The sequence below is a fragment of the Strongylocentrotus purpuratus genome, unplaced genomic scaffold (assembly GCF_000002235.5).
Source record: "Strongylocentrotus purpuratus isolate Spur 01 unplaced genomic scaffold, Spur_5.0 spur5_scaffold_5, whole genome shotgun sequence".
Lineage (NCBI taxonomy): Eukaryota > Metazoa > Echinodermata > Echinoidea > Camarodonta > Strongylocentrotidae > Strongylocentrotus > Strongylocentrotus purpuratus.
In genome coordinates, this window is record NW_022145611.1 from 19,546,543 (window position 1) to 19,559,880 (window position 13,338).

The 13,338-nt window shown below is 38.3% G+C and overlaps 1 protein-coding gene across 2 annotated transcripts in view; it reads left to right on the forward strand.

Moving 5' to 3' along the window:
* Nucleotides 1-1,494: 1,494 nt before the first annotated feature.
* Nucleotides 1,495-13,338, forward strand: part of LOC580457 (F-box only protein 11) — a 55,906-nt gene continuing 44,062 nt past the window's right edge. Inside the window, exon 1 of one of the 2 annotated variants that reach the window (XM_030998954.1) lies at nt 1,495-1,849. In XM_030998954.1, the coding sequence (XP_030854814.1) occupies nt 1,759-1,849 (91 nt within the window). In that variant the 5' untranslated portion in view covers nt 1,495-1,758. Of the gene's footprint in view, nt 1,850-8,947; nt 9,122-13,338 lie in introns of those variants that run through there. The other variant, XM_030998955.1, reaches the window with a different exon arrangement.

The window sequence follows — 13,338 nt, forward strand, 5'->3', positions numbered from 1 at the left end:
TATATACAATGTCTAAAATTGTAATTTTTCGCTTTGGGGTTACCCTATGTCGGCGCCCCCTTTTTTCCTAAAAGTGTCCTTTCTTGATGGGGCACCTCCACTTTGATAGACCATGCTTTCATTTCTTTAACAGCGGTATCTATTTATTTGAAAGCGTTCTTCTTCTCCTCCTTCTCTTCTTCTTCTTCCTTTTCCTGTCTTTTGATTCAATGCTGCCATAATCTTGCCTATATAGTGTTCTTTTATGCTAATTCATTTTTATATCATTTTTTCAAACATACACACTCATGTGAATTAATATGATATTGATACATTTTTCCAATGAACAGTATATTATATAGGAAATGTAAGAAATCAAGTTTATGATAAGCGCTACAGCAAAAGAAAGAGAGTGACTTGCGACCTAGAAAGAGATTGATCATGATAATCTTTAATAAATAGATTAATCCTTTTAGAATTTATTAATAGTTATGTAAACACTTATATTTTAGCGGCATCCATAATATATTAATAAACAGGGAACAGAGAGTCCTTGTACATCCGGGGGGCTTGGGGGGGGGGGGGAGGAGTGGGGCCAGGGGTGGATCCAGCCGGTGGCAGAGGAGGGGCCATCGGAGGTGGTCCAATTCGTGAGAGAATATTTAGCGGCAAAGCAGCCAGCCGGTGAATAAAGGGGGTGGGGTAGTCAGCACTATTTTGTTTTAAATCGCGTCGGCCGATAATTCGCTCAGCGGGGGGGGGGGGGGGGGGGGGGGGGGGGGGGGGGGGGGGGGGAGGGGGGCAGTGAGCACTAATTTTTTTTTTTGGCCCTTGAAAATTTGAAAAATCGCACCCCCCCCCCCCCTCCCCTTGAGCGCCAGAGGAGGTGCCACATTTTTAAAAAAAGGGTAAAATTAACGTGTTTTTAACTGGATCCGCCACTGAGGTGGGCAACCCCATATAAACCCCATTGGTTTAATAATTTTTCCCCTGGTTCTTCAAAATATGGAAAAGGGGTGGGGGTATATGACACCACTGGTTTAGTAATTTTCCCCCTGGTTCTTCAAAATATGAAAATGGGATGGGGGCATGACGGATCATCAAATTAAATTTGGGATTTCCCATTGAAGGAGATCTTTGAAGGACTGACCTTTTTTCTTCTTTATTCCGTTCATGATCAAGATGCAAGAAGAATATACTGACACATTTGCTGCACATCACAGACCTGAAAAATTATCGGTTATCATAAAGAGAGAAACATGATTCCCTCTCATGGTACTAATGTCCTTTGACAAGGCATCAGTCTACATTTGCCACTCTCCACCCAGGCCCATGTGAAATAAATGATTATCCGATATGAACTTTGAGAAAATAAACTATTTCCCGGGAATGATTTTTATAGGGGAATTCCCGCTCCAAGCCTAGACTGCTCGACTTGGGAATGGTGATTGGTATGCTGCCAGCTATCGTCAAATGCCTTCATTATTATGAGAGGAATATGCAGAATTCATATGCAGCGCATAGGCAGAGCACAGGCGCTACACATACACTAGGCGCAGCTTGATTTTGGTTATTGTTATACGTGAGAAATACATGTAGTGTATGCGGTCCATGTAGTGAAGGCAGTGTGTGTGTAATTTTGGCTGCAAGAAGTACGCTGGCGCAGCGCAGGCAAAACAGGGTGACCTTCCGATTAATGTTCCATTCGGAACTGCCTGGCTGGGAGGAGATTTTCGTCAAAAATTCGTGAGAAATTTGCAATTGTTCTTCTTTCTGACGATGTCGACGCCTGAGAAAAGATCATCTGGAACTACAGTGAGAAGATCAGCACGATTGATTGAGAAAAAACCAAGCACTTCTTTGTCGAATGGTGAGAGCCTTTGTTTGACCCCATTCCGAATTATGTGCGCATTTACATTTAGCTAGACCCTATGTTAAAAATCCATGCAAAGTGAAATGGCGAACTGGTTCAGATATTATAAGCCGACTCAGTGTTGTCAATGGATAGTGATTGTTTGAAGATTGATGAGAGAGATATCCTATTCCTTCCCTATTCCTAATTATTTAGATCTAGGCCTATAAAGTTAGACTTGATCGATTCGTAACACTAGGTCTACACAGTCACAGTGGAATTTGTAACTGTCCATGCAACTAAAAATAATTGCAAGGAGAAGGACTATCGGTCGAGTATGGGCATGCATGTGTGGGGAGGGGGGGGGGGGGGATGCATGTCCGGACACTTGCTTAAAGTTGCTCAAGCATTGGTTTAAAGAGGGCAGCACACGGACGTACGCACAGGAGCGTAATACCCATTGGCTCAGTGTTATGTAGTGATCGGGAGTGATCAGCAAGTTGCCTTCTCCACGAAGGAGTCGAGCTAACTCGCGGCCCAAATACTCGGCCCAGCTGCAAAAACAGTCAGTTTTTGCAGGGTTAGGGTAAAATGACAAAAACTGACCGCTTTTGCAGCTGGGCCGAGTTGTCTTTGAGCCGAGTTAGCCCGGATTCTCCCGGAATGACGCATGAACATCTTTATTTTTAAGACAAGTTAACATTGACTTTTCTCAAAATATGCAGCAAATGTACTTCCGCACCAAATGTGATATTCGATCCATGATAATTGATATCCATAATCCAGACTTGTATCCTAATTAATTTATTTAGATCAATTAATAGATCTACTATGGAATGGACAAGAAAATTCTGGACTACAAATGGTTCATCTAGAATATTTATTGTCGAAAGAATTCTGTAGATCATGATCTCAAAATTACATTTCGGATTGGCGTGCGCTAGAAGTTCTGAACCGATGAAGAAGTCATAAAAACAAAGAGTCTTTCATTTGCGCATGAGAATTTACAGCTTATTTATCCAAAAGAACCATGGGTAAATTTAAAGATGATTGCATGAGTTGGAAGGCAAAATATCATACAGTCAGTTGTAATTGGTATCACATATTACTCACGATTGAATTGTTATGATAAGCTCTCTTTTTCCAGACCCTTGGCAGAAATGGCAGTAAGTTCGTAATTTTTTGGAATAAACGCAAAACCCTTCAAATGTGCCAATCTTTGTTTATGGTTGAATTATGTCTCATCCAATTTCAAAGAAATTTTGTTCACTAGATCTAGGATTCTAGGTAATTTTGTGTCTCCTGTTCCTATTGGAAATCAGATTTAAAAACAAATTATAATGTGCCCATTTACTTACCATAAGGACACAGCTGATTGCTTCTGTTTAAATGTTATGTTGAAATGTATTAACATAAGACTGACATGAACTTGTCATTTCGTTTTACACCGATGATAATCATTATAAGTGCGAAAGATATGGTAGCTACGAATGTAACATACCGTACAGGTATTTTATAGACACTTATTGCTGTAAGACCATTTGCTATAATGTAATCTTTCTGATAGGCCAATTCATATGTTTAGAAAAAGTGTGATTGTATCATTCTGTTAGTGACATGGAACTGAAAAGAGAATAGAATAGAATGAGTGACCCCTTTGTAATACATGATATTCATACATGTAGCAAAATTTCTACAAAATAAGATACCGGTATATATGTAATGATGATAATAATAGCAACATTTCTTATGCACTTGTATCCATCCCAAGGAATGCTTAATGCACCTAACAAAATATGTACATGTATATAAAGGACAGTTAATAAAATTGCATAACAATAAGAAAATACGTAACAATGTATAACAATAAGAAAAAGTAATTCAGGAAATTAAGTGAACTAATTTGACATGAGATAGGTTTTCAAGTTTCTTTGGAATGATTTTAGAGTGGTGAGATTCGGAACGAGTGGGGAAGGGAGTGCAGCAGCTACATTGCACATGTACATGTATGCACAATTGCAACAAAATAAGACATGCTACATTGTATAGACATGAGATTTTAATTTTCACCTCACATGAAATGCAAAAGAGCCCCCCCCCCCCTCCCCTAACCCCATTAAAAAAGTAGTTTCATTCAGATGGGAGACTCTGGGTTTTGTTGAGTTTTTCCCCCTTCCTTCTCATACTTGTAAGTGGGAAGAGGGGGGGGGGGGGGGGGGCTCTTAGAATTTAAAGGGTAAAAGTCATGAATTCTATCCACTTCTGTTGCCATGCTTTTTTTTTCTCTTTTTTTTTCAAGAGGAACTTGCTTACAAGTACATGTATTGTTAGCATGATTTCTACACTGCAATTCCTCTTGAGAGCTTTGAGTAGTGAACACATGCAGACCTTTTGTTATGCTTTGCATGATAAACAGACTTTGTAATTCTTTGGAGAAAGGTTGTATGAAGATGTGCTGTTCACATGTACACGTACATGTAGCTGTAACCAAAACAAAAAAGAATGAATACAGTAATTAGAACAAAATGATGGAAATAGTTATTAACAAAAATAATTTGGTTCACAATGTACCTGAATGTGTACATGATTTTATCAATAAGTTCAATAATGAAAATAGAGTAGGGGGTTTGTACATATGTACACTACATGTACTATCGAGGTGAGTAAAATGGAAAATGACATGAACCATGCCAATTGTGTGAGTTCATGTACATGACTACACGTACATGTATGGTGTTTGTTTCAGTCAGCCAGCTAGGCAGGCAGTGAGGCAGGCCTGTACTACATGTATGGGCTGTTAGAATAATGCATGCTGTATTCATTAGTCCTGTTAACAAACGAATACACAAAGCACTCTACAGTCAGAGTGTGCTGCTTCAGCTCAGCCAGGAACCTTCCTGAGCTGAGGTGTGCAATACATGTACATTCACATGTTCATTTAGCAACTCACTGTACCTGGCCTGTGCTGTACCGCACCGCTGGCCAGTTTCATTGTGCTGTATTCTAAGAGGGAATGTTGTCAGTACAATGTGAAATGGGGTTTTGCCAAACAGGACACAGAACAGTGTTATTGATGCAGTGTTTATGGCCTGTAAATACAAGAATGACTGTATACTCTACTTGTTTTGTCCAACTCTTTAATGCCCATGCTATACCTAGGCTATGGCTATGGTACATGTAGGCTTACATAATTTTTTTCTCGCATTCATTGAGAATTTTCTGCTCTTTTACATGAAAAGCAGGAAGGGATGCGGGTAACTTAGAAAATCAACTTTATTTTATATTATTTGACCTGTGTGTTAATGCAACTTTTTTTTAAAATTTGTTCAATGCATGGAATGGCCTAGATCTACATTAAACAAAACAAAAATATTGACAGACATGTACTGTACATTAGTCATACACGCACATGAACATGTTTCTGAATGGCATGGTCATGTGGGTATGTACATTAATAGGCTGCACATGTCAACAGGTACAGGGCAGACCCTGATTTTTTTACTGTGTTTAGAAAGCAGAAGCTATTGCTTTGTTGTGTATCATTTATGCAAATTGTACTATTCCTTTCAGAGAATGTATCAATATCAGAAATATGACAGATCTACAGCTTCATACAGATACATGAGGCCTACATGTACGTGTCATATACATTAGCAATACCCCCCACACCATTTCCTCTGGCAAATCTAAAATATTTCAATTAGCTCAGATTTGCGACAGGAAGCACAAATCTAATGTTCAAGGGGACGTCCCTTTGGTGAACTTTTCTCCTGCAGCCTCTCCTCTCCAGCTCTACTGCCAGCATGTGTCCACAAAGGTTTAGAGCCCTGTCCCTGTCGCAGTTGGCGTACTGTGTGGGAGGGCATTGTAATGTTTCTGCAAATGGGAGTCTTTCTCCCAGAGTGGCATTTCCATAGAAAGGGAGGATCAGGACACCCACATTGGTGTGGCTTTAGGCTTGAGCAAATTACAAGAAGGCCCACATATTCTCTACATTTTAATATGTAGGTTCCCCTCAAATGAGTCCAATATTATGTGGCGCAACTGGCATTGTCCTGTGAGTGGGCAGAGGGGTGCTGTAAATTCATTCATTTTCATTGACATTTGTCATCGTTACACAGACTGTGTGGGTGTAGGAGATGAACGTCCCGAATGCTTAAACTACATATGTAGGTCATTTTAAGGACCTTTTATAGGTGTCGGGTGAACTGCAATTAGTCTGTATCCTTTTGTGATCTGATTGATTGAGGTTCATGTAAAGAAGTACTTTTGCCTGGGGGCTTTTTAGATTGTATAATGAACTACACTGTAAATCATCTGTGATTGTTATTTGAAGTGGTAAAAATGTAGGGTCTGCTGGATTAAGATTTTATGATACGCTTCTGGAAGATTTACAAAATGATATCAATCAGGAAATTAAAATTCTTCTGTGGAAGAACATCTAATATTCCTATCCTTTTGAATATTGCAAATGGCAATCTTATCATGGTCTTTAAAAAAAGGAAAGATGTACATGTATCTATGAGAAATTCAATTATCAGTACTTGTGTGTGTTGTCATTTGAACAGATCAACTCATCCTATTTTAGAAACTGTGGGTATAATAATATGTCTCAGCCACAATGAGCAAGCTTGACTAATCAACAGCTGCCTCGCAAACTTGGAAGTCTTTGTTTAAGCCAGTGAAGGGACAAAATAAGACTCAAGATTAGGTTGTTGAGTATAAACTCTGCTCAACAAGAGGTTGGCTCTTTTCATGGGGATTATGGAAAAAAAGAACTTTGCTAAGCTTATTTTTAACTAAGGAACATTTAAAGTTCAAAATAATGTAGCCAACCTTTTAAAGTGTGTTTCATGCTACAGTAATTATGAGCTTGTCAAAAAGTCATTACATGGAAGAAAAGTCACCTTTTAATTTAGCAAGAACATCTCTTCCCCTTGGCTATTTTTTACTGTATTTTGCCTCAGATTTGTGTTCACATTATACTGATATTTAGACCCATGTGTATATGGGCCTACATGAACAATGACACAATTTTTATTGTGTACATACATTACTGTATGTCTGAGTAGTATTTATATAATGCAATTAGGTTAATTAGATTAATGGATGGTTATTGACAGTTGCACAATAATTTACATGTAGATTTATAATGACGTAATTTGTAATTGCATTGTATTAGATCTGCCAAAAAGCCATTCTGTTCTCTCAATTTAAAAATAAAAAGATTCTATCAGTTAAGCTGGATAATATTCACACTCCAACTAATACAAGGTCTATTCTAGGCCTACCGGTATACATGTATATTCATTCAAAACCATATTAATCCTGACCAAGGTCTTTAATATGAGTGATTAGTTACCAAATGTAAAGTAAGGTCAATTAAAATGTTAGCCTTTCAAAGTATTTGCAAAAAATAATTCTTTGTTTTTCAGAAGAGATACCGGTACACTCTTTTATCTGCTTATGATCCATGATAATAAGTGAGAACTCCACAAAAATGCAGAAGCAAGCTTTCTTGTAATAAAGTAAAGTTGTAGGCCCATGTATACATGTGTGTCAGTTATACAAATTTACATTTCCTTTTTAATATCTTCTTTCATTTTTTGTGGTGGAAGAGGCAGATTTGGTTGCCTTTGTGGTCCCTCATCCTTGGATGTACTCATTCACTGAGCTTGGTGTGAAAAAAACATAGGAGTGAAGTTCAATAGACTGTACGCTCATGCAGATCTGACGTACAATGTACAAAAGGCATGCAAAAAAGCATTCACCTGAATTATTGCTGCATGGACGTGTGGACAATGCAATCAGCTGCCTACACTTGTATGTACTCAGACATGAACCAGAGATTTATTTTTTATTCTTGAATAACTTACCTTGGCAGTTCCCTGAAGTGCAGAGGCAGTGACTTTTGTTCAAATTTTGGAAAGCCCACGTAAATCACTTGGTTCCACATGTTTATGGAACTTGCCTGTTTGAATCCCAGGCTTTTGATATTAGCTGAACTTTTTGCGAGGGTGGTTATGGAGGAGAAGAATCAGTTATTTTATTTCTTTTTCGGGTAGCATTGTATCCCATAGTAGGTATTGTGTCTGTCTAACATCAGCAAGATCAAATTCTGTTTGATTTGTCCTTTCATCCCATCGTTTAATTTTCATGTTATTGTTCTGTTTATTTGACACCTGAAGGTGTTTTCCTTTCATGCTGTGGGTATAATGTGTAGGTGGACAATTTGGTCATTCAACCGTCCAGTGCTTACAGTTTATTTTTTTCTTTTTATTCTTCTTTGTCATTTCAATATTTTGACAAAATGAATCACGGTATTTCTTATATGATATTATATCATTTTCCCAACCTTATTATAGTTGATTATAACTACATGTACAGCACTATATCCCTGTATCCATGATCTTTGCTGATTATTCAGCTGGGCTTTGCATTTTGCCATGATCTTCAGATAGAACTCTTCGAATTACTACAGCACTAGTATATATCCCCTTACGGAAGTTACGGTATCTTCTCATGATCTCTTTCCAGAAAATGATGAGTCAATGTATGGTGTTCATGAACCCTTCACAGTCCAACAAACTTGCCAACATTGACCAATGTGTGGGTGATGTATAGTACTTTGCCCACACATTATTTCATTGTCAGATGCAGAATGTCCTAACTTTCTCAAGGTTGTATCTCACACTCACAAGTCACAACAAAAGTAAAGCACATACAAAATAGATGATATAAATATAAATAAAATGATGATACCCGTATATAAATGAAATATATTAATATTAATTTTATATATATGGGCTTCTTGCATTAGGAGTGGTAAAGACAAGTTTTAAAAGAAATCAAATTTGGGGCTCTTATGTAAAGCTTGCAATGAGTTATTTAGAAGAGTACTATTGTTTTGGTTACCAACCAGGAAACTGAGACAAAGGCTTTTAGGTTGCCTGGCATGACTTTATAGTCAGTCAATGGCACCAGCACAAATGTTAATTTCAAGCCCTGAATGCAAGTTGCTTTTCAGCTAATCAGGATTTCCTATTTTTGGACTTGATCAGAAATGAGTGTAAAACTTTAAATGCAATTTTTTTATTTTTATGTATAAGAGGCCTCTGATAGTCTGATGTACACACATCCATCCTCATGTTCGCTGCAAACTTGATTTCAATACAATCTGTGCTAGGGACCCAACTGCAGTGTCCTTTGCCCTGTGGTACATGTAGGCGTACATGTACCCTGGCCCTGATTTGCTCTTTGCCTTTGCACTCTTCCATAGAAATACAGAGGGTGAGTTCCAGGTCTGTGTGGGCCTCAGGGTTCAGTTCTGGTTAGAATACAATTCTGATACATTGACCTTTCCCTCCCTCCCTTCCTCCCTCCCTCCCTATTGCTTGGTAATGTTTTTTGTGCATGCAAAAATGTTAAGTGCTGTACATGGCTGGGGTGTGTTAATGTTGTTTTTTAAACCGTGATAAAGCTGTACAATAAAATGTGGATAAGGTCATGGTTAGACCTTTACCTTGTACTACATTTAGTTTTAAAAAAAAATTAAGTGTAGCGTACCAGGTTTTTTTTCTCTCTGATGGGGGTCCGAATCGAAGCCCAATGTAAACTAAAAGTTTGAGAATGTTGGGGGTTCGGCCTTAGATTTTGGTACCCATGTGTCCTGGGCACCCGTTAGTGTTGAGCCCTGCTCAGAGCTAAATACAATGTAGTTTGTCAAAATTTGTCAAAATCTTTATCAGCTCAAGAAAGTCTGACCCTTTTCAAAGGATTCACAGTGCTTTTAATGATTTTGATTAAACATAACATACATGTACTCCCTGCTTGGCATACTGTTTTTCTACACGTACAGTATGTGGCACATTTGTAGTATGACTAAATCATATGGAGGAAGGCAGAAGTTTGTCAAAAATGATTACTAAACTTTTTGGCACAGTGAATTGTGTTTCCAATTTACATGTATCAATTTATTATTTCAATAGGAATTTTAAATCATTTGTGAAATTAAAAATCTCAAATTAAAACATCCATTAACATTAATGAATCCAATAACAATCACATTCATAAGGCATGCTGCAATTTAGCCCACATAAAGGAGAAAAATTCATCAACCAGCATAATCCCTGAAACATGTTTCAAATGTCTCCCTTTCGGCAGGGATCCACATTTTGCAGTGATGCTGTGTGCGTTGGCAGGAAACTGGCCATATTGGCGCCCGAGTCTGATATCCTCTGTAATTTGCGGTGCAGCCTCTATGGGGCTAATAGGGAATCATCGTTGTATAGGCTAACTGTCAAAGATACATGCTCAAGGCTGACATAGGATCAAAGAGCGTCAAACTTATAGCCTTATCCTTTGTTTTGTGACACAGATGACAAGGCAATGCTGTCAATCCATTGTTTATAGTCATAGAACAGTTACGTCAATTCAATTCAGTTCAAATATATGTCCACTCTTAAAGCATAAAATATAACAAAGGTTAACATATAACATTTTCAAGAAAAAAATTTGATAAAAAGAGTTGCATGTGTATTTGAAGAAAAAAAAACAGTTGACAATACACAACATAAGCCCACAACAATGTGGACAAGAGTGGGGTTGGAAGATGGTTGGAATCTTACTTGATATTCACTCTATGTTTTCTTCAATATAGATCATGGGAAACTTCTCTGAATGGAAACAGCCATACTTCTGTGTGAAATACAACATTCATGTGGACGGAAGGAAACATTCTGTGTTAGATAATTAGATAACTAATGAAATGTTAATGAAGCCATACGTTGTAATGAAATTAAATAATGAGTACATCTGTAACACAAAGGTGTAAGCTAAAAATACAAACTTTATAATTAGAGTGACGGATTAATCATAAATGACTAGAGAATTGCATTACACTATTACACAAAAATAACACATTGCAGAAGTGGTCTTATGCTGAAAAATTGAAGGGGGGGGGGGGTGAAATTGGTTGATTATCACAGTATGAACAGAATATTTTGGGGAATAAGTTGATTTGAATGACAGATAATAGTATGCCTAAAATTGAAAATGTGTCTTTTTACATGATGTTCAGTACATGTACAGTGTGTATTGAGTATGAAAAACTGTTAAATATGTATATTATCAGATGCAAATAAACTTTCGAGAAACAATAATTTCAATCCACTTGTTTTGGTAGCTTGATGTATTTTACATTTGTTTGTCTAAAATCCATGTATATATGAAGGATTATTTTTTGAATGCGAAAAAAAGAAAGATTATAAATATAGCTGAAAAAGGAGGGTTATTACTAAAACATTTTTTTAATAAATTGCAGAGCTGCCAAGTCTCCCGGATCCTGCGGGAGACTCCCGGATTTTGACCCAATATCCCGTTTTCCCGACCCCATGCAAAAATCTCCCGGATTTCCAGATTTTAAGTTGTATTATTTTCATAAACGACTGTTTCACAAGACTAGCATGTTGAGTTCGTACGTACGTATACAAACACACGGCAATTCTGTAATATGAATTTTCCTGTTATCCAGTCGTCGAATATAAATTTACCGTGATATCGTACTTTATTTAACAGCGTAATAAATGAGAGTTACGCCGAACGACTGGCGGGCTAATCTAACAAACCATTGGGAACATGTGATAATGTGAGTGGTGTTTGTGTGATAGCAATTCGCCTGCTTGCTCTGCCGGGCGGCTTCCTCGCCGGCCCCCGTAGCGTCCCGGTACGTTGGTGCCGGTTTCCGATCGGTCGCGTCAGAGCAGCCAGAAGTTGCACTGATACAACAAGCAGACTTTGTCTGCTGCGATCGGCCCAAAAAACTGCACATTTCAACATCAGTTTTTGGATTGATTTGGGGACTTTTGCGATGTGATTTTTAAGTGGATTATCATTTGATACCAACATGGCAGTGTTACTGCAGAGTGGATTTTGAAGCCGACTTTTTTTTTCTGATCTCCTTTGCCGTTGGGAACGCATCGATATAACTTGCATCTTCCGAAGGCGTAAGTCAACTTTGTCCAAAACAAGGCTGTATTTTGCTCTCTGTTTGAGTATTAAAATATCATCCAGGACAATGTCGAAGTCGAAATATTATCAGAAATATAAAGATGACTACCACTTGGAATGGCCTTGTGTTGGGAAATCTACGAAAGGCGAATACTACGCATTTTGTACAGTTTGCGGCGCAGATATCTCCATCAAGAGTGGGGGAAGAAATGATGTATTTCGCCACATCACATCTGACAAACACAAGCAAACCGCGAAAGCAAGGGGCAATACAAAAGGAATACAGAGCTTTTTCAGGTTAGTATGAACAGTTCTTAGATTTGTAAAATCGAGAAATAGTCTACCCCTCTATACCATAGACCTGAGTTCATTTCATGACTATGCCTTGAAAACCTGGCCACTAGATGTTAAGTTCCTTAAGGAGGCTGAAGTGATTGATGTCAGTTCCAGAAGAGATGTGTCATTTTCATCTGTGCAATACTTTGTTGAAAAGTACCCTTGCATTTTGAACAGACAATCAGAGAATGGAGACCTGGACAAGCTTGAGCTGGAATTTGCACAATACCAGGTTGAAGACTTTTCAGGGGAACCAGAGATCCTGAACAAAAACTTGAGAATAGACAAGAAATGGTCTGCAATTTCAAAGATGGAGGATGGCAATGGCTCAAAGAAATACACACTTCTGAGCAAAGTGATGAAATCTTTGCTTGTGATACCACATTCCAATGCTTCATGTGAAAGAGTTTTTAGCATTGTTAGGAAGAACAAAACTGATTTCAGGGGATCAATGAATTTGAAAACACTTCAAGCACTCCTAACAGAGAAAATTGCCAACACAGATGTCCCATGCTACCAAAGGGAGTATAGCAAGGACCTCCTTAGCAAACTCAAGCAAGCAACCTACCAGTCACTTCAAGGAAAACCCTCAAGCACACCCCAGTCCTTGCCTTCCACAAGTACATCCCCCATTTCACAATAGAGGTAACAGGAGTTCATAGTCTGAAATATGATGTGAAGTTCATATGTTATCAATTGTATGCAAATAAAATGTGCCATATCAAAGCCTTCCATTTTGAGAAATCATTGAAAAAATGTGTTCTAAAAGGGTTTCAAAGAGGCTTAAAACCAAGAGCTTTTGGGGGCCTGCCCCCTGCCCCCCCCCCCCCACCAGGGGCACTAAAAGGCCATTCTTGGTTCCCGCCAACAATGAAGTCGTTCGATGCTGCTCTCTCAGAAATCTCCCTGATTACCCAAATCAAATGTTGGCAGCTCTGAAATTGCCAAGGATGAAGGTTCAGCTTAATTGAATATGATACACGTTTGAAGATGTGGGTGTTGGGTTAATATGGGCTTGTGCCTGCCTGCCTGCCTGCCTTTACGCAGAAATTACAATTTATGTTAACCTCCCCCACAGACATTTTGATTGAGCATGTAATTAAAAGTCCTCGATGTCTGGGTCAATCGATCCTGTGACGCACTAAAGTTGGACATTTAGTTGT